A 20,833-nucleotide genomic window follows, 5' to 3' on the forward strand; every position below is an offset into this window, starting at 1 on the left:
CTGAAAAATTTAGGAAGTATTATGGGAAAGGAAAGAACTATATTATCTTTTGGCTAAGAGAACTGAAAGCAAAAAAGGAAGTACAGTGGCATGAGTAAGCAAAGTGAATGCCAGGATACTGATGAAGACATTCAGAGAAGAATGATGTCTAACTGGAAGACATCAGAATTGGACAAAATTCACAAGCATCCATTAAATATCTTTATCAACTCATATCTTAGCTCAAAACACAGGAAATGCAGCAAAAGGCTGAAGGGATGGAGCACATTTATGAAAAAAAGAAAAAGACAAAGGGAAAGAAGGAGGTGGCATTCTAAAAACTTGCAAGTGACTCACCAGTTATCTGAGAGCTCCTTAATGAAACAATCAGTGAAAATCAGAATATTTTTTGTTGGGGAGCATTTGGCAGATACTAGAACAGACAAGGGCCAAGATGCTGTTTTGATAGATTATGCAAAAGCTTCTGAAAGTGTGTCATGGAATGGGAATCCAGAAGCACCTGGGAAAGGAAGTGCTTTAGCAGCAATTCGCAGGGAGAGAGGAGAGGAGAGGAGAGGAGAGGAGAGGAGAGGAGAGGAGAGGAGAGGAGAGGAGAGGAGAGGAGAGGAGAGGAGAGGAGAGGAGAGGAGAGGAGAGGAGAGGAGAGGAGAGGAGAGGAGAGGAGAGGAGAGGAGAGGAGAGGAGAGGAGAGGAGAGGAGAGGAGAGGAGAGGAGAGGAGAGGAGAGGAGAGGAGAGGACTGTGAAGGATTATTTTCACAGTAAGACACATTGAGAAATATTATTTAGTGACAAGGAAGGAAAGTCTCTCTTATATGTACTTAATAAAACAACTTGAAATTACATGGTCAGTAGGAGGCAAAAAAAATCCCAGTTAAAACTGTAAGAGTTCCTTCTTAAGGAATTAAATTTTTTATTTATGTAGAACAAGCCTATATACCCAATAAGTCCTGTTGAAAATATCACAGGAGATCAAAACAGGTAATGGTGAAAAAAAACCTGAAAAAACAGCACTAAACATGATAAATGTTAGAAATTCTTCAAAAGATTATGATAAACACCAAAGGTGGCTTTAAAGAAAGAGTGCTTTCAGACACATGTACAATTCCTAAAGGTATTTCAGCATGCAAAATACATTAAAGATAATCAACATATATGCCATCCACTGCAGTGAGAAATGGGAGCCGAGGGAATTGCACGGCACGCCAAAGCAGAAGCGAGCACTGAATTAAGCAATAAATATGAACATAGATGGGAGAAAGCCTTTCTGTCGATCCAATGATAGAGAATAGTCAAGGATATTGCAAGGAATGAGCATATGGTTGCAGGAAGCTGTATCAGAGGGTGAATACTGTCTAACTGGGTCTCAGGCAGCGCTCCAGGACCAGAGAGGAAAACGCTCCTTGTAACTGTCAGCCCTTGGATAGACGAGATACAGAGTCAGGGTGGACGGGGGAGAAGCTACATGGCTTTGGGGTCACTTTTGTCCTGATATATAAAGCACTAGCTTTCCGCTGGCGTGCCCATAATATATTCCTTGTACACATTAAATGTTCCTGAAGAGGCACCGCTTCTGGTAGTTATTTGAACGCATCTTGAGTGAAGAACTTATTTTTTTTAGCGATGTCAACAACACTGCAAACACACTTATCTGACACATGCGTAGCTGTGTTTCTGCAGCTTTTGGCTCATCTGTCCTTGTGTGACCTGCAAAGGACTCCAACCTCATCTTCTCACCTCCAGTGACCTTGTGAAATTGTGACTGCCAGAGAAACCACAACTCATGGCATGTGAAACCAGACTTTCTCTACTACTACTACTACATCTCATGATCCCTCTTATGCCCTGCTTTATCTCCACATCAGCATGAATACATCCCATTATTCTACCTGCTATCTCTCCCTTTCCCTACCTCTCCTCCAGCTTTTGCCTCTTACTGGCAAGCAATGCATACAAAGTAAGGGTGCATTCACCTCATCTTGCAATCCAGCAGAAAGACAGCTGACAGCTGCAGCAATCTAAGCAGGAAGGTAAATTCAGCCTGGTTAGAGCTAGCTTGAGCCTTCAGCACTGCTGGACCATTTTTTCCCTCACTTCTCACCCACAATTTAATTTCTGCTTGAACCCCAAGGCCATCAAGCAGTACCCAGTGGACCTGCATGTTAATCAACAACAAGCAATAAATTAGGTACTGTTGATGAGATGGCATTTTTTTTACAGAGCAGAGACTGCAGACCCTGTAACATGGTGTCATGTCCACTTAGCACAGCATTCACAAATAACATTGAGGAAGGAGAAGAACAGCTAAAACATAATGCAGACTTTATCTTTTGGGCCAGGTTCACAAGTAATCTAAGCAACACTGATATGTGTACCAGCTGATGATCTGCTCTGTTAGGTACAAAGGCTCCAAAACTCCTGCACTGGACTACTCATAACTCCAACGCACAGAGAAATTAAATTGGGACTGTCCTTATAAAACTGAGCCAGGCTTTGTGCCAGTTGACTCACAAGTAATGTTGGAAAGATTAAAATAACACATAATTGCACCAGCTCTCTAAATCTGACCAGGGCTCAGCGGATAAATGTCTTACCTCATTACTTTTAAATGCTCTATCTCAATCTGGTTTAAAACAGAGCAGGGGCTGTGAACTGCCAATCTGCTGTTCTGTTAAGAGAACAGAAATACCACTGCAGACTGGGATGTAGGCTCCAGCAAAGAGCTGTGGCTTAGAATCTGGCTTCCCTTTACGGTCCCCTGCTCCTCAGCTCACTTGCTTCCAAGGATCATCACTTCACCCAGTGTGACTGTGTGTCAGCACCAGTTGAAATGATCCCCTTTCTCAAGAGACAGCATTTCTGTGCCTGAAGTGCAATGTTATTTATACATTACAGACCACATTCTGGCTGCCCAGCTCATGCTGATAGCTCCACCACCACCATCACTGAGGAGTACCAGCCAGAACAGCGGCTTGCCTATCTGAGCCCTGCTCTCAGAGACAAGTCATGCACAATTCATTTGACTTTCAAGGAGGTGGAAGTCCCAGTCTGTGTAAAGAACAGCCAGAGCTAGCTGGAGTCAAATCAGATAGAGCAGGAAGAGAGTTCTTAAGGAGACAGTTTAAAATGGGACAGAAGCCCTGTGAGAAGCCCCAGACAAGAAGTGGAGCATCACTCATCTACATCTCTATTGATTCTAAATTACCAATGACGTATCTGGGACGTATAACAAAGGAGACCTTTGGGACAATTGTACAAGCAATATCAGCAAGCACTTCATGTAAGAATTAGTAGTCTAAGACATCTCTGTGCCAAATTTCCATTCTAACTCCATGCTCTGCATGGCTTTTCTGACAATTGCTTACCTCTTTTAACTTGTCCAGCTCATTTTGCAGCGTCTGCTTGGATACTTCCACCTCAATGATTTGCTGCCGAAGGACTTCATTTTCATCTTCTGCTTTGACTCGTTTCTCCTCCACACTCTCCAGCTCATGGTGCAGTCTGACAGAAACATCTTTGGCTACCTGGTCAGAAAAGCACAAATGCATGAGGATCATCCACGAGGAGCAACAGCTAGGGTATGTCTCCTACAGTAAGAAGCACATGACAGCCCTAGACAGCCAAGAGGTTTTTAATTCAATTATGACACTGTTGATGGAACACTCCAAGCCTTCCAAGTACCAAAATGAATATTCATTTCTAATAAAGGAATTCAGAATGAAAATATATTTGATTACCCATCTCCAGCTCCCTCTCCACATTATGCTAAGGCAATGTCATGAACAGCAGGAGGAAACAAGCAGGCACCAAAGCCGCCCATCAAAGTCCCAGCACATCACACAGATAAAGCCAAAGACAAGGAATTGTGCTGTAATGCTGACAGGCCATCCATCAAAGCAGTGTGAGCAGCAGTCACAGCCACACAAACTGGCTGCTCTAGCAGCAATCACAACTAGGCAAGAGTGATATGAAAGCACAAAAATATATGCTAGCTTAGGTTTTCTGAGTCCAGCCTAAAAAGAATAGATATTTACTCCAAAAACATCTATAAAGGTGATACATCATACAACACAAGGAATTATGGAATTACAAGAAGTCAGTAATAAAAACACTCAATATCTCTTTCATTGAAATCTAGGTACAAGATTTTTACTGAGTTATGTATCATTGCTATTGTTATAAGGTTATAATTTGGTTTCCATCATAAAAGAAAAAATGAGATCTGACATATTAAGAGGTTTGATGACTTGATATGCTACTCTCATTTCCTCTGCTGACAACAAATCATTCTGGTTTCAGAAGGTTTTATGTTTTGCACTTATAAGTACAATATTCTTAATAATTCTAGTTGCAAGCAGTCCTCTCTACAGAAGATATTTTAAAAACAGCTGCAAGATGGCAATATCAAGAAAGATGAGTAAAGCTAGATAAACATCATGTCTACACAAAGCTTTACTTGGTCTTGATGGAAGCATTTCTGAAAGATACAAAAACTGTTTCAGTATGAATATAATTTTGACAGGTATTTGTGTTTGTAGGGAATGAGCATTTTGATTCTCTATCTGCCCTGCAAAAATACTCTAACACTCTGTTCCTGTTACAAGTAACTCACTAGACACCAAGAAATGCACCTTAGACTATTTTTTCCCAGTTACTTTGCATAAGCAAGAAGTGAAAAGGAAGGAAACAGCATGAACTGGAAAAGGCATATCAGGTTTTGTTTACACAGTATTGCAAAGCTAAGGTTTTCAGTAAAACCAGTAAATCAAGACCCTTTAAATCTTTCAAATGCAGAAATGTAACTTGACTGTATTTCTTTCATTTTGAATCTGAACACATGTTTTTTTACTCACTGACACATCTTTTTATGGCGATGAGCTGAATATTTGCTCTCCACCACAGCAGAAGGAAATTGGTTGTGACGTTTGGAGAACTACTGCTTGTTTCATGTGTCACCCTCACTTCCATTGCAGAGAGCCACATCACAGTCTGCTCTCTTTTGCTGTGAGTATGAATCTCTCAACCCACCTTTAAATCTTGTTCCAGGCTCCTAATGAGCTCTCCATCCACATGGCCCGTTTGTGCAACTTTCAAGCTTTTCTGTTCTGCTTTCCTGAGACGATATTGCAGAATGCGGCAATTCTTGTTCGCCCGGTCCAGCTCTCGCCGGAGCTCCTGCAGCTGGTAAACATCTTCCTCTAAATAGCTGTCACGCATTTCTTCCATCTCAGCCCGAAGTTCATCCAGCTCATCCTGTGAGAAGGCAAAACAGCGCTCCATCATACCTCTAAATCTCACCCATGGGAGCAAAATAGGAAACACGCTCGCTAGGATACCACATTAATGAAATGATACAGATTGCAACGTGCAGCTCCAGAAGCCACAGGAACAGAAGTTTTAACCCAACACTGAGTAATTATGCTGAACCAAATTAATGGATACTTGTCATATTTCTTTCAACTGCTTGGATAATTAAAAACAAACCAGATGCTCATGTGTCCTGAAACTGGTAACCTTCACTTTACCATCTCAAGTTAAAATTAAAACTGCACAATACTTTACCACCATTTGAACTGATCTCTGGCTTTACTTAGACTACAGTAAACCTACTTAACCAAGCACTCCAACAGCTCTGTGTGGTGTGCCTTTTTAACAACCAACACCTCCTAAAAATGAAATTTTTAGGAAAAAAAGAGTCCCTGGCATGAAATACTGAGATGCTTCACATGGAAATGCTGTCCCATCTGAGCCTAACACTGTGCACTGGCTTAATGACACATGGATTGTGTGCAGGAGAAAGTGTGGTTTTGCTGTGTGCACACACATCTCAATAACAGGACCACAGGAACCAAACAATGTTTTCCCATGTGTTCCCATGTGCCCATGGGAATAACCTGCTGGTTCTTTTCTGGGCATCATGAACTGTCCCAGTTCCCCGTTGTACCATGTGTAGCACTTGCTCTCTAAAGTCAGATTAAAGATTTACAGCTGAACAGGATAAGCTCTACCACTGCCATTTGTTTAATGCCTGCGTGACTGAAGCTCCAAAGCTAGAACTGTTGTAAAGGTCCTCCAGGCAGAGGGGTACAAAGTATTAAACTACTGCATGAGAGAAAAAAAAATATGATTCTTCAAACTGAACAAAGTTGGTGGGGGGAGGAGGGAATCAAGAAAAAGAGCTAGGAGAAGAATATTTGAAATTGACTATTAATTTTTAAATTGGTTTCTTTAAAATTGCATTCGATATTATAAAGATCAAGTTTTCTGTGGAAAACTTCACTTAAATAAGATTCCAGGAGAACTGGTACTACGGGCTGGCTGCACTGTGACCCCACTTCAGATCTGTAAATCACTCTTGAAATACCAAGGACGGCTGGAGATTATTTCACACTTGAAATTCCAAAGGTGGCCAGAGAATATTTCACACTTGTCTCAGGTGGAGGGGGCACTGCTGTGAAGTCAGCACTCTTGACAAAACTCCCCTGCCCCTGGCTCAACCATCCCTGTCCAGTCCCTGCAAGAACACATCTGCCCATACTCTTCTGGCAGCCCTCTCAACCATTCCCATGCCCTTCCCATGGCATAACCAGATGACATATTAATCTTACTTTATAGGAGCTTAGATAACCAATGCAGGGCAGATCTTGTCCCTGAGCACAGTCCTGACCAAAGGAAGAAGGGTTGATGGGTTCTTTAGCCTTGTCAGTTATGTTAGAATTAAAGTGTTATTCTTACCAAAATCCCATCCATATATAAAAACTCCAGTATTTATACAGCCATGGTTTAATTTCAATTAGTTGAGCCAGCATAAATTTTGGGTACACACAAGGCCTGTTATTTCCAGAATTACAGCTCTGGGCTCACCAGTGAGGCTTTGCTCCACCAGCACAGCCCACTCAGGACCCTACACCGTTCTCCCTGGATGCTCTGGAAGGACAGAGGAGTTTTCTCACAGGCCCACTATGTCACTGTACATCCTCAATATATTCAGATTTCTGCTGCAGGAGCATCCAGTCCCACAGTCTCTCTGGGACAGGGGCAGGATCAGGATATTTGCGTGGATGGATAAACTCAGGGGTCACTCCCCAGTGAGCTGGATCGTGCTCACACCATACACTGTCTGGAAAGGAGTAGTGTAAGCACAGTCATTGAGGTTACCCTGCAGCAATAACATCCTCACAAGTTCCAAATACATTAATTAAGCACAAACAGCTGACTTCAACGAAGCAAATGAGCTCTGCAGACCAAACCCAGCAGGATTATTTCAAAACAATTTAGGGTGCAGGCTCTATCTACTGCTCCTCAGGACACAGCCAAATACTCTGGCCAGTTTACAACCAACACACTGGTGAAGTTTTGATAAATGATGTATATTTTTAAAAAGAAAAACATAGCAATGCATGCTTGATTGGACTGGAAATGAGCCCTGCTTTTCTTTTCTGTGTACACACCTGTCACTATGCTTCACATTCATAGACACTTTCAAGAGGTAAAGTAGAAGTTTACCCAGTGAAGATAGGAGATGCAGAAGAAAATGTCAAGGTTTCAGAAACTGATTAGAGAGTAGCAGTGGCTTTTGAACCTAAGGAGTACACTTGTGCATTATCAGCTTATTATTGAGGTATTTTGGCTAAGGTACTCATACCAAAAGTAGAGTCTTTACCAATCAGAGCTAACACAGCCCTGTGGAAGGAACAGGACCAGAGTTACTTCTTAAGGATTGTCTGCAGACTCAGGTGTTGAATTCACCTCAACTAGATTTAAGTTCAATTAACTTTTTAATGTCATCTTCAGAATGCAAATATTAGATTAGTAATTAGGTTTTAAATTAAAATTTTGAGACACAAATCCACAATAAAGAAAAACAACTGTCATCAACAAATTAATGGGATCTGGTTTATAATCTGCTGTTTACATTTAAGAACTAAGCAATGGCTTTCATGTATAAAGTAGCCTGCAATTATAATGTCATTGCTCATCTCTTAAACTTCCTTCTTATCTTTATCAAGTTTTGTTGGTAGTAAATTTCATTGGTTTCTAAAGACAAATAATAAACAATACTTGATTTCAAAGCATTTATTGCAACCAAATTTGGAAAGTGAACTTCACATAATTTTAAACAACCAAATCCCTGAAACACTCATCCCATTGAAACTGAATATTTCCAAATCCTATCTGGGCATGGGAGTTCTCCCAGCTGTAAAAGCCACTCTGTTGGGGACTTCAATCCAAAGTCTTTCCTCACAACAAAGAAGTTCCTCAAAGAGTTGCAAGCATTGGCATGAGTTATGTTTTAGGAGATAGGACTGTATTTAATCTCCTGGTAAAACAAAGTTTTCTCAATCTCTCTTATCAGCATAACCATGACTTTGCAAGTCAGTGTTGTGGGGTTTTATTCTGCTTGGTTGGTTGTTTGGTTGTATTTCTGGTTTGGTTTTTTTGGGGGGTTTTGGGGTTGTTTGTTTTGGGGGTTTTTTTTTTTTTTTTTTTTTGCGCTATGCTTGCCTCTGGTTTTGGTTATAAATACAAGGTTTGTTTTTCTCTAGTGCTCTAGTGTAATTTTACAGATAAAATAAAATTTAGAATACAATGAAGGAGGCTGTACTTTACAATCTCACACAGTTCTCCTCTCTGATATTTTTTGACTGACACAGTTTCTTTTCCACAATTAATTTCTTTTCTTCTTCCAAAATTTTCACATGGAAATCAAACTGTATTCTGACTTCGAGATACAGCACCCTTTGGATGAGCCTTAAAGCAAGGCAACATGAGGCCACAAACAGTTTTGACTGTATAAGGAGCAGAAACCTCACTGTACAGGCTGCATGCAGCATCAGCCCATATTCTGCTGTATTGCTGCAGAGCTTGGGGCTTGAACCTATAAATTCTGTCCAGCCCAGAGAGGAAAAGCACCAGATTAAATCAGACAGATTAAATCTTTTTGAATAGCAACATGAAGTTCTATTATTATATAATAAATATATAGAGAGGAACATGCCATCTCTGGAAAATCTGGCTCAGATTTTGTATGTCAGTCAGCACACAATTATAGATGTTGGGATAACCTTTAACTAAACCATAAAAATTTAACTTTAGTTACAATAAAGACACCATCTTGCTTTCAATACAGGCCACAAGGCCAGTGACAAGAGTGTAGATGCTTTCATTTATTAACAGTTTATTCTCCTTTTAATTCTGCTGTGGACACTGAAACTGTATGGTGAGAGATCCTAAGTCAGAACTGTTACAACGGCACCTGGAAAATCAGAACAGCTTTAACTCCTCCTCCAAAGTGATCCATGCACAGAAAATGAAGGAAGCTAAGTTAAAGACCCATGGAAGGGGAAATTACAACTGAAACTATGATGGTCCTGCTTACTAAACTGGCAAACTACTGCTTTGAAGGAAAACATGTCAATCATTTGTGAACTCAAAGGCAAATGCAGCAAAGCCAAACTTCTCAGCGTGGTGGTTTGCAAAAAAGGGATGCTCTGGCTGCAAGGCAGATGGAAAGAACAGATAAGCCAAACCCTTGACTTTATTAAAATCTATTGTTCTTACTACTCTTATTATTGTGAGTTAGAATTAAAGCTCTTTCTCTCAGGAAGTATTGAGCTTCATACCATAGACTTTAATATTGTAAAATTGAAGAAAGAGATCAGAATAGGCACTTAAAAGTAATTAAAACAAACAGGCAAGAAAGCAGCCATTCCTCTTTGTTCATCTACAAATGGAGAGTTGCTCCCTTCCCTAAACAGGGAGGACCTGCTCCAGCACTCCAAAGTGGCAATTGAAATTGGGAGGTTAAGTGCTTCAGAAGCTTCACTTTGCTCTGCATTCCTGAAGGGGATGAAAGCCTCCTCTCGATCCCTTTTAATTTAATGGTAATTATGCTATTATTTTCAGTAAGAACAGCACGAGGCAGAGAGTCCTGCAAGAAGGAATATTGTTTAGAAAAAGCTAAAATGCTTTTCTTTCCCTGTGTCACTCTGGTCATCAGAAAAAAAATTAATGGAAGTCTGTTTTCTAACTGGCAGCTCTTTCCAAATTTGCTGTAGAAATCCAAGTTGTACCAGCTCCTGAGCCTTTCAGCTCATGGTTTCCCTTGGCCCAAATGAGTTCCTAAAGGCCAGCTCTTTGGGGTCTCACAGGAACCACCCATCTGAGGGTCACAGGTGGCTGTATGGATTCAGGGCCACACACAAACAATGCAAACAGCCTCTCTGTTTGCAGGAGTCCCCAGGACTGCAGTGCAAAAACAACAGAACCAGGATTCCCCATTTGCCTGTCAGTGTGCCAAGCCAATGTGAACTGGCTGGGAAGGGGAAAGCCTTGTGTGCAACTTCCACACTGTGTAGCCCAAATACATACTGATGGGTCATTTTCTGTCTGTACTGTGCAAATTAAACACTTGCCTGTCAGAAGGGAAGCCATTATCTCATTAATACCTTTACTGATGTCATGCTTGTTTATTATTGATTTAATTACAATGAAGTATAATTAAGAACAAATTATAGGAATATGCCTTGTTTATGATTCTTTAAAAAAAAAAGAGAGAGAGAGAGAGAGAAAGAGAGAGCAAAGGTCAGGCCATGCAGCTATTACACTGAGTAACCCATACTCATCTGAGTCATTCCCACTGAAATGACCAGGAATACTTGCATAACTTATGGGCTCTGTCCACCCAGCCAGTCTAGTTATGATCTGTAATAAGGTTTGAAAATGAATTTTCCAATCATCTCCATCAACTGCACACTCATTCTGTCCCCAGAGCATGCAAGAAACGGATTCCTTCCAAAATCAAACAGAGAGCTACACTCTGTAGGTGCATCAAGATGCACTCCAAGCCTCAAATGCACTCCATTACTTGAGTCCTCTGGACAGCTCTAAAACATATGCATGACGGGGATGTTTTGTTCAAGGGACCAGACTAAATGCAGTCCAAAGCAAGACCATTAAACTGCACATAAATACAGAGGAAGGGTCATCTTCAGCACGTGCATTTAGGTCAGCCTGCTGATCTACCTTCACTGAGAGGAATTGCTGCCTAAAATAAAAAACGTCTTATCTCAGAGCCACTAAATAGTGGAACACAATTATGAGTCAAAGAAAATTTGGAAATTATTATTAGGGAGAAATTACATGCTAAAAACCAGCATAAAAGACACATGAATACTGAATTCATTACTCTGTGAATACAGTTATACACACTAGCAAAGTCCTTAGGTTCCAGTGAGTTAAAACACATCAGTATGCAGAAGTGTTATATTAAGTTGAAAATACCTGCAAACTATGAAGACAAAAACACACAAAATCACTGAATTGTATAGTATTGAAGAAAATGCAAATGAATCAGGACTATGTAAAAGATATCACAGAATCACAGAATCACAGAAATTCTAGGCTGGAAGAGACCTGTAAGATCATCAAGTCCAACCCATGTTCTAACAATTCAACTAGATCATGGCAGCAAGTGCCACATCCAGTCTTTTTTTGAACTCTTCGAGGGATGATGACTCCACCACCTCACTGGGTAGATGATTCCAGTATCTGACCACTCTTTCTGTAAAATACTTCCTTCTTAATTCTAACTTGCATCTCCCTTGACGCAGCTTGAGACTGTGTCCTCTTGGTCTATCTGTTGTCGCCCGGAGAAAGAGACCAACCCCCAGCTCACCACAGCCACCCTTCAGGAAGTTGTAGAGAGTGATTTACCCAAAAGTCATATTTATAGATTTTGTCAGTACCATTTTCTAAACAGAATGTTATTTAATATAAATTATATCAAATGAGGGGAGAGTGGGGAAGGGAGAAAGAGTGGCAATTACAGGGGGTAGCTGCTATTGCACCGGTGAATCCAGAGCTTCTAGAAAATCCTTGATAAATCTAAGATTCATGAACTGTGATTTTACATAATCTCTGTTTTCATGATTTAAATATCTCAAACCGTCTATATGTAGGAGATGCTGCTGCTGCTGCTGCTAAGGAATACACACATCCCCCACAGCACTTCACAGCAGAACTGCAGCAGGGATAAATATGCTCTGAAAGGCTTTGATTGGGAAGAAAGCAACAACCATTATTTTTGCCTCTTGCAAAATATGTTAATGAACCCGAAGTCCCAGGGCCCCTGATGTTATCATTTAGCTCTCAAATCAGACTAGTTTACAAGTCATGCACCAATCCAACATGGTCTGAAGCTTGTGCGCAAAACCGAGATGTGAACTGAAAAGTCATAGGACCGTGCACACCTGTTGACTCGAGGGCTGGTTTAACTTCGCAGGATCTGAGAGCAGCATCTGGCAGCTTTTCTGCCACATTCAAGCATTAGCTACAGTATTGTTCCGACACATATCCTTGACTGGGGCTGCTGAAGCTGTTGGAGCACTCATCAATGGCACCATCCATAGCATGTCTTGACGGCCACCGAGGCCAACGCGGCGCAGCACAGAGCTCACCCCCTCCAGGCAGGGTGGGGGCTGCCAGGGCCCAGCTGGAGCTAGCCAGGCACATGGCCTCGCTATTGTCCCCCCAAAGTGACATCCTGCTCGGCAGCTGACCCCCAGCCACTGGGGTCCGTGCCCCGGGCAGGGCTGTCACCTTCCATGCTCTCCAGGTGGGAAAAGCAGCACCGAGCAGGGATGCGCGATGAGCTCTATCCTGCTAACCCTGGCAACCCTCGCTAAACGGGAAAAAACTGGTGCCGTCACTGTGCATCACTTTTGCCCTGCAAAACCCTTTGACATCCACAAATCCCTGCAGGTTAATAAGAGAAGCGGTGGAATTACTGCCCCTGAGTTCAGCGCAAGGCTGCAACTCAAAGAGCTACAGTTTCAAGTGAGTAAAGAAACACAATGTAACTCATATGACACACATTGTGATTTCAAACAAAAATGAACATAGTTTAGATGCATCAGAGTGGAATACAGGCCCTGCAGTGGTCCCTTAGTCAACTCATACCCAGAATATGTCACAGTTACAAATGAATACAGAAAGAAAAAAAGACAAAGCAAGACAAAAAAGCCAGTTATCTAATAAATCCAAGATAGTATATTGTCTGTGCTAATCCACACTGCAGCAGCATTCCCAGCATATTGAACTTGTACAACACAGGCCCAAAGAGAAGGGCAGTAAAGAAAAGCACAGCAAGCACCAGGTTTATTTTAAGGGCTGTAGGAAGTGTCACGCCTCGTGTAGGAGGCGGCTTTCACAGTAGGGCCACGAAGGGTGCAAAGAGAAAAGGGGTGTGTGTTGTGACTAAAACATTGCTGCTGTTTCTGCCACCACATTTAGTTAATTAAAACAGTCTTAACTAAAGCTGGGCTAAGACAAATAAAAAACATCTCTAATTGCTAAAATTTAGGCCCCTTTCCTTAAGATTCCCCACCCTTCAGAGGGCTCTACACCACAAAGGGTTTCTTTCTGAGTTTCCCAAGGACTTGAATGCTGAATGACCCTTCTCTGTGTGCTGGACACTTTAAAGCAAACTTGAAAATTAACCACATGTGTGGGCAGTGGTTTTCTACTACTAGCAGGACTGATGAGCAATAACTAAAACTTTATTTACTACCAGCAGTTACCAAGGATCTCCTGGTCCTGCAGAGTCAGGCACATCATGACAAAATTTCTCTTTTTAGACATCAACAACTAAGTGATATATTTTAAAATGCTGCTGTAGTATTAGTCTTCCCCACAGGTAGCTGAAATAAGGTCATGCAAGGAATACATGAAACTGAAATCAGTGATGAAACTTCACAGAGGTAGTAGAAGAGAGGTTTCTCAATGTAAACACGTCTCCTCATGCACTTCACCTACAGGCTTAGCTTTGCAGCTAGTTAGCTATGGCTAGAGCCAAACTCTTATCTAGGGTAAAGCCCTGGAAATACATAAGGTGGAAACTTGATACAAGTTAAAATCTGGCTCATGGTATAAGAAGTCTGAGATGTTTGCAGAAGCAGCAGCTTGCTCTGCATTCTGGGAGACTTTCTAGTACTTAGTGTGTAGAAACAAAAACAAATGATTTGGTTTGTTTTGGATTTTTCCTTCTGGTAACGCTTTAATCTCTAGTAATCTTTAGCACCAAGTCTGTGTGTGTGTGTGTGTGTGTGTATCTTCTATAACCTGTGTTACAGACACATGAAAGATACATGAAAGACCTTCCTATGTGAAAGATAAAATTCCCTGAAAAAGACTTTATTATCTGCACTCAGGGCTGCACTCCAGCTGCAGGGAGGGATAAGGAGGAGTGAAACCCACAAAATTTGGCTTGTGGCCATGCTCAGGAAATTAACAGTTTCTTCTGGGATTTATCGAATCATTTGTCTATTTACAGTTGACAGCATCCCTGTTATCCCTTAGCCCCCTCTGGAGAAACACAGCTCACTCCAATGCCAACCAAGGGAACTGCATTGGAAAAAACACATGGAATAAACCCACAAGTAAACAACTCAGACAGTGATGTGGTTTTAATTTACAGACTTTTTTATAGGTTTTCCTAGGAAAAGCGAATGAGGTTTGGGAATTCTCCTGATAATTTTTGCATCAATGGGCTGTTTCCAGCCATTTTGAGAGAGGAGCAGAAATAAGACCTCGCACACCAAGGTGGCCAAGCAAAGCAGACAATGTATTCATTTCCCTCAGAAGAGGCAATAGTGTTAGCTCATGGCTTTCCAGGCACCAGGACATGCCCACCAAAGAAACCAGTCTGTATTATCCTACCAGACTCAGAAATACTTTTAACATGATGAAGTCACAATCTGAATCAAAAAAAAGGAGAAAAAGAGGAAATAACTGCTGCAGATGACGAAGACATCAAGGTGAAAGATCTGAAGACATTGTTGCACAGGGTGAAAAATTGGGAAAGAAGCAAAATAAAGTTCTTCACCTAAGACTTGCCCTTGTAAACTAGGTCCCATGATCACAGGGTTCCTCAGGTGGGACACAAAAACAAGGGTCTGTCCTAGACAATTCAAACACACTCTTTTTTTCTCCCAGTTTCCCATAGTTAAAAATCACTTTCACTACAAAGAAAGAGAGCTTGACACACACTTTGTATAAGTTTAAGTATATAACACTCATATACTTGTTCAAACCCTGTAATGCAAAGAGATGCTCTTGGACTTCATGACTTCCAATGGCAGTGCCAGTTACCCACTCCTTAAGTGATTCCCATTATCAATTCTGATTTCACTACATCTTCTTTTGCTTCCAGGCTGTCAAATAAAAGAGAAGCTTGTGATAAAGGTTCTCTATGCTGCTCATCTTTTTATAGACTATTACATTTCCCTACCACACTCGAGTTTTCCATCCAGTGAGTGCTATAAAAGCTTTGCTACAAGCCAATAATTTTTATTGGTCTGGTTTTGTACTATCCTTTTCTAGATGACCAGCAGTGCCCACAGTATTTCAGGTACACTCACTGACCTGTGTAACAGCTACAGTTCTATAAAATATTGCCAGACTTTCTTAGTTAGTCTCTCTTCAGTTCCCTCTGTAATCTAACAATTTTTGCAGATTTTAATTTCTCCTTCTCTCATTATGCTCCTGAGTTAACACAACACACTTAAACAGAAAAGTGCATACTTATTCCCTCCAAATACCTAAGATTTTGAATATTAAGATTTATTTGCCATCCTCTGCCTTCATTTTTCACACATTCCTCAGGGGTTAACTTTATGATTAAGTTCTGTCTGATCTTTGCTGGACTTGACTTAAGCTAGAAAAACTTAATGTCATCTGAAAATTTTGCTGTATCATTGCTTGTTCCTTTTTCCAGTTCACTAAGCAGCACCGGACCTGGCAAAGAACCTTGCAGCACCCCTGCTGTTACCCTTTTGCTATGCTGAATATTGTTTCATGTACCTTGGCCAAAACCCCTTAACGAGCCTAGCCTGTGTCTTTATCACTCTTGTTTCCCAAGGTTATACACAAACCTGCAGTTCTTATTTGAGTAAGAATCCTAGACTTACATGGATTTCCATGGTTATTTTGCTTGACAACAGGGAGTCCAAATATCAGGGAACAAAGATTGTTTTCACCAGAGGCAGAGTCAGTGGCTGTGGTTACAGGATTATCTCAGTTTATCTTATTTATAGATCTTTATGGATGCAGCTTCTTTGCTCTGCCAAAAGATCAGATTGTAAGCACAAGTCCAACTAAAGGTTCCCACAGGTCAACCCAGCTCTGAGCTCGCCTGAATTTAGCTTTCCTGTTTCTCTGAGGATTCCTACTGATATAGTTTTCTACCTGTACAAGGATGCAATGACACTTCTTTCTTGCTGCTCTTGTTGTTCTATTAGTACTTCACAGCGAGTGGCTTCACTTTCCAGTGATAAAGTAACACAATAATCAGAGCACATAATGCTGTCATCCTTTCCACATCAAATGAGGGAACCTGTTCCTTTGGCTTTTCCCGAAGGGTGATGCTGAGGAAAACAGTTCCTGGAAAGCAAAGTTCTGCTAACCAGTTTGTTATGTTTGCTGTGCTTTAGAAAGAGTCGGGGTTTGTTGAGCTACCACCACGTCAACCAAACGCAACATTGCCACGGTACATGTTGCATCGGACTGACGTTCACCCAGCGCCCACAGTTCGGGCTTTGCAGGGAGCCGCGATCATTCCCTGAAGTCCCTTAGCTGTCCTCAAGCTGCGCCGCGCTCCCGCTTCGTGGGGCGGGGGAGGAGGGGGCCGAGGCTCCCGGCTGGCTCTCCCTGCCCCTATTTCCCTCCTGCGGGTAAAATTCGGCATTTGGTCCAGCGAGGGCGGGGGTCCCATGGGAGGTGACTCCAGGCAGCGCGAATGTTCTTCCCCCCTTCCCAGCGCGGTCCCCGCATTCCCGGGCAGGAGGGGGCCGCGTTTCCACCGCTGCCGCCTCCTGCCCTTCCCATCCCCGCCGCGGGCGATGCTCACCTTGAGGTACTCGTTCTCCGAGCGCAGCTCCTCCACCTCCCGCTGCAGCTCCTCCGGGGCTGCCGGCGGCGGCTCCCCGCGGCTCGGGGCTCTCGCCGCGCCCGTGGCCGCAGGGAGCGCATCCCCGCGGGAGCCGAGGGCCGCCGGAGCTCCGCGCCCGGGGCCGGGGCCGGTGCGGGGCTGCTCGGCGGCGGGATGGGCGGCGGGATGAGCGACGGGATGGGCGGCGGGCTGCTCCCGCTCCCGGTCGCTGGAGCCGGTGCCGGACTCGGCGTCGCTGCTGGCGGCCGGGGCCAGGCGCTGCTCGTCCGAGAGCGGCTCGGAGGGGCAGTCGGAGAGGTCGGAGCTGCTGTCCGTGTGGCCGACGCGGGCCAGCGCCGCCGCCGCATGGCCGCTGCCCGCCGCCGCTCCCCGCTTCGCCTTCCTGCCCTTGCCGGGCGGCGGGGCCGCCTCCCCGCCGGGCTGCCGCCCCGCGCCCCGGCCGCCGGGCCCCGGCTCCGGACCGCGGGCCGCCCGCTTGGCGCAGGGGGCGGCCTTGGCGCCCGCCCTGCCGACGGCGGTGACGGGGACGGCGGCCGCCTTGCCCCCCGGGGCGGCGGGGCGGCGGGAGAGGCGGCCCGGCGCCGGCAGCAGCCCCGCCGAGGGCTGGTGCGCGCCCGGGTGCGGCGACGAGGGCGCCCGGGCGGGGAGGCCGGGGGACTTGGGGGGCGCGGGCGGCGGCTTGGCGGCGGCGCGGGCGTGCAGGTCCTTGAGGAAGGGTCTGGCGGGCGACGGGGCGCGGTGCGGCCGCTTCTTCTCGGCGTGCGGGTGGTGGTGGCCGGGCGAGGGCGGCGGCGGCCTCAGCGCGTCGCCGGGCCCCGGTGCGGGGCCGTTCAGCGCCTCCATGGCGCGGGCCGGGGGCGGCGGGGCGGCAGCGGCGGCCGCGGGGGCGCCCGGCGGCGGCAGGAGCGGCGGTGCCCGCGGGGCGCGGCGACAGGACGGGCAGCCTCCTCCAGCCTCCCTGCTCGCTCTCTCATCACTTCTGCTTCTCCCAGCCACAGCCCTCACACTTTTCTTTCTCGATCCCCCTCTTCCTGCCCCCCCACCCCCACCTTCTCCTCCTCCTCCTCCTCCTCCTCGCCGCTCTCTCCCGAGCACTGATTTGTTTCAATAAATCGAGCCCAAATCCCCCGGTGGCAGCCGTCGCCGTCTCCTCCTCCTCCTTCTTCTCCTCCTTCTTATTCCCCTCCCGCTCCCCTCTCCGCCTAGCTCAGCTTGATGCTGCTCAAGTTGTGATGCAGCCCAAAAAACCGATCCTTTCTCCCTCAATCCTAGGCAAAGGCTTGTTTCCCCGGCTGCCTTCGCCTCCTCTTGCAAGCCGCCCGCTCAGCCCACCGGCGCCGCGAACCCCATCACTGCCCCGGCTCCAGCCGCCGCCTCCGCCCGGCTCCTGAAATAGCCCCGCGGCTGCCGGGGCCGCTCCGGCTCGGCGCTGCCCGCCCGTGCGCAGGATCCGCCCCCTCTGACAGCCAGCCAGCAGCTCTCCTCCGCCCGGCAAACTACTTTCCTCGCACGCTTTATTATAGGGACGCCTCTGCCAGCCTCTTCCTATCAGAAAGCCTCGTTTGGGGAGAAATTTTGTTTTTCCAGTCATGAGCTATATAGTGTTTCCCGTTTTGGTTGTTTTGGTTTTTTTTCCCCCGAGCTAAGACTTCATGGAAACGGTCTCTCCAGGGACCGGCAGCAGCAAAACAGCAGCCGCCGCATTATCTCCCTGCTCAAGGCAGATACAGGTTCACCTAGAGGCAGAGCCGAGTATCCGAGGATATCGGCAGCTTCCTGGCTCGGGCTGAACTACAAAAGGCACGGACCCGTCCTTTTGGAGTGCGGGGCTGTGAAATTGCAGCCCTTACATTTGCAAAGCACCCGGAGAGTAAATGAAAGGGAAGAGAGGCTGGGGAGGGGGAAAGAGGCACAGCATTAATGGGGAGAGCAGAGCAGCCGCGGTCGGGATGTTTGCGACTCTTCCGCTGGGACACAGCGGACCTTGGAGGAGCCGCGGCGGCTGCCTTATCTGTCAGACGAAAGCAAATGCGTGCTTCGCTTCTGAAGTCCTTGGGAGGAGCCGATCTACCACGTCTGGATATCGGGGACTGCAGCGCGCTCGGGGGAGGACAGTGCCGGACGTTTTGGGGGGCATGGGAGACTGGGCAGCATCCTGCGGGGCTCCGGGTACCCCTCTCATCTCATGTGGGCTGAAGGCATTGCCCCTAAAAGGCAAAAGCCCGAAGGTCTGCTGGAGCCGGAGGGCAGCGGGCACCTCGGGGCGGGCGGCCAAGGTGAGACCGGGCAGTGCCAGGCCGGGGCCGGGGCCAGGCCACGTTGCCCGGAGGAAGAGACAGGACCGCTGGGGCATCCCCGGCTCCTTTCTCTCGGTAAACGAGGGGAGCACTGATTTATCCTGAGGAATAGCGCTGCCGCATGAGTATGCAACAGGTAGTTCCTACTTTGTAAAGGCTGCAGAGGTGAACAAAAAACCATTCAGAACAGAGCTGTATTTACAGGTCTCCAGGAATTGGGAGCAGCTCCACGACAGCGCCCCGGGCAGCGCCAGCCGGGAGAGCGGTGACGGGCGGGATGTCGGCGGGGCAGGGGGCGAGGGCGGCTCCAGCCCCGGGAGAAAGCCAGGTCCCTGCCCGTCCCCAGAGGACACATCTCCTCGACAGGGCGGTGTGGTCCTTCCGCGAGCGGGCAGGCGATGAAAGCTCTGCTCCGGGGCACCCAGCGGTGATGCCAAGCTGTGTTGGGTGGTTTATTTTTTTAATCTCTTGGAAATTCCACTTCTGTTAGTGCTCTTTATTTCCTCCCCCCCTTGGCCTCGCTGCCAGACGGCTGTGCTCCAGCATCCAAATGTGCCTTCAGGGTCACACGGCAAAGTACCCATTGCGGCAAAGATGGCACTGGCTGCTGCCGGTATGTCCATCTACTACAGCCACCGGCAGCACTTCGTGGGCCCAAGTCCTTTAAAAAATACAGAAAACACTTTGGGGAGAGTCAAACTTAACAAACCCACTCGCAGGTGTAAGTCCCCTTATTCTCCTTCGGTGTAAAACTGTAGTAATTTACTTGTTTGGGTGAGACAATCAGTGTATAGAAGCAATATGAAGTGGCTCAGCGGATCTAGAAAAATGGCTTATAAAATACACACTACTGTTACATTTTAATGACATTGCATTCCTATCAGGCCATCACATATTATCAGTGTTCCCTATGGAGCTGTTATGCTCATAGTTGTTGTTGTTGTTTTTTAAATTATTTTAATTTTTTTTTTTTGTCAGTACACTGCTGAGCAGTTCAAGGAATTCTCCTTTATGGAAATGTGAAAGAGAGTGAAAGAAAGTGAAAGAGATGGCAAGTGCTCTATTTTATAATGAGAAATAGTAATTATTATGGAAGCACAAAATATTATAGATGTTGCTCTACATGGGAGATATCAAAATGGTTGTTTTGCACTATTATGTCACTCCTCTTACTTGGTTTTGGCTATAAATTCCAAGAATAGATGGGAAATCCAGCTTCACCTACTAGATTTGCAAAGTGTTTATGCCTGTGATGAAAGAGGAACTGCTCTGTGATAATTTATGAGCAGCCTGTTTTGACTTTGCCCCATGAACAGAATGGTTCAATTCAAAAGGAAAATGAAAGGAAAAGTATGGCTCAAGATAAGCCACTTTTCTACAAACAATAGCTGAGGGACACTGCCAGGCTTCTTTGCACTGGAGGGGAAAAGAATTAGGGATGTGAAAAAAGGAGCACATTCACAAAAGGCTGGGAATTGTCTGGGAGAATTAATCTGAGACACTTAAGTGCCTGACAGAGCCCACCTTCCTGTGGTTACCTTGTAAATTTTACATTGCAAATACATTAATAAATGTATATTTTTTCTATCT

General features: G+C 45.3%; 1 protein-coding gene across 13 annotated transcripts in view; it reads right to left on the minus strand.

Annotated features, from left to right (window-relative positions):
• The window catches only part of MTCL1 (microtubule crosslinking factor 1), a 102,502-nt gene extending 85,483 nt beyond the window's left edge, over positions 1–17,019 (minus strand). For 8 of the 13 annotated variants that reach the window (XM_063166249.1, XM_063166309.1, XM_063166275.1 and 5 more), the window contains exons 1-3: positions 16,905–16,995; positions 5,027–5,251; positions 3,364–3,522 (exon numbers count right to left, since the gene is read on the minus strand). In XM_063166249.1, coding sequence (XP_063022319.1) covers positions 3,364–3,522; positions 5,027–5,224 — 357 coding nt within the window. In that variant the 5' untranslated portion in view covers positions 5,225–5,251; positions 16,905–16,995. Of the gene's footprint in view, positions 1–3,363; positions 3,523–5,026; positions 5,252–16,904 lie in introns of all 13 variants that reach the window. The other 5 variants (XM_063166338.1, XM_063166327.1, XM_063166317.1 and 2 more) reach the window with 1 other exon arrangement.
• Between the last annotated feature and the right edge of the window lie 3,814 nt (positions 17,020–20,833).

Source organism: Melospiza melodia, chromosome 1 (genome assembly GCF_035770615.1).
Source record: "Melospiza melodia melodia isolate bMelMel2 chromosome 1, bMelMel2.pri, whole genome shotgun sequence".
In the NCBI taxonomy this organism is placed as follows: domain Eukaryota; kingdom Metazoa; phylum Chordata; class Aves; order Passeriformes; family Passerellidae; genus Melospiza; species Melospiza melodia.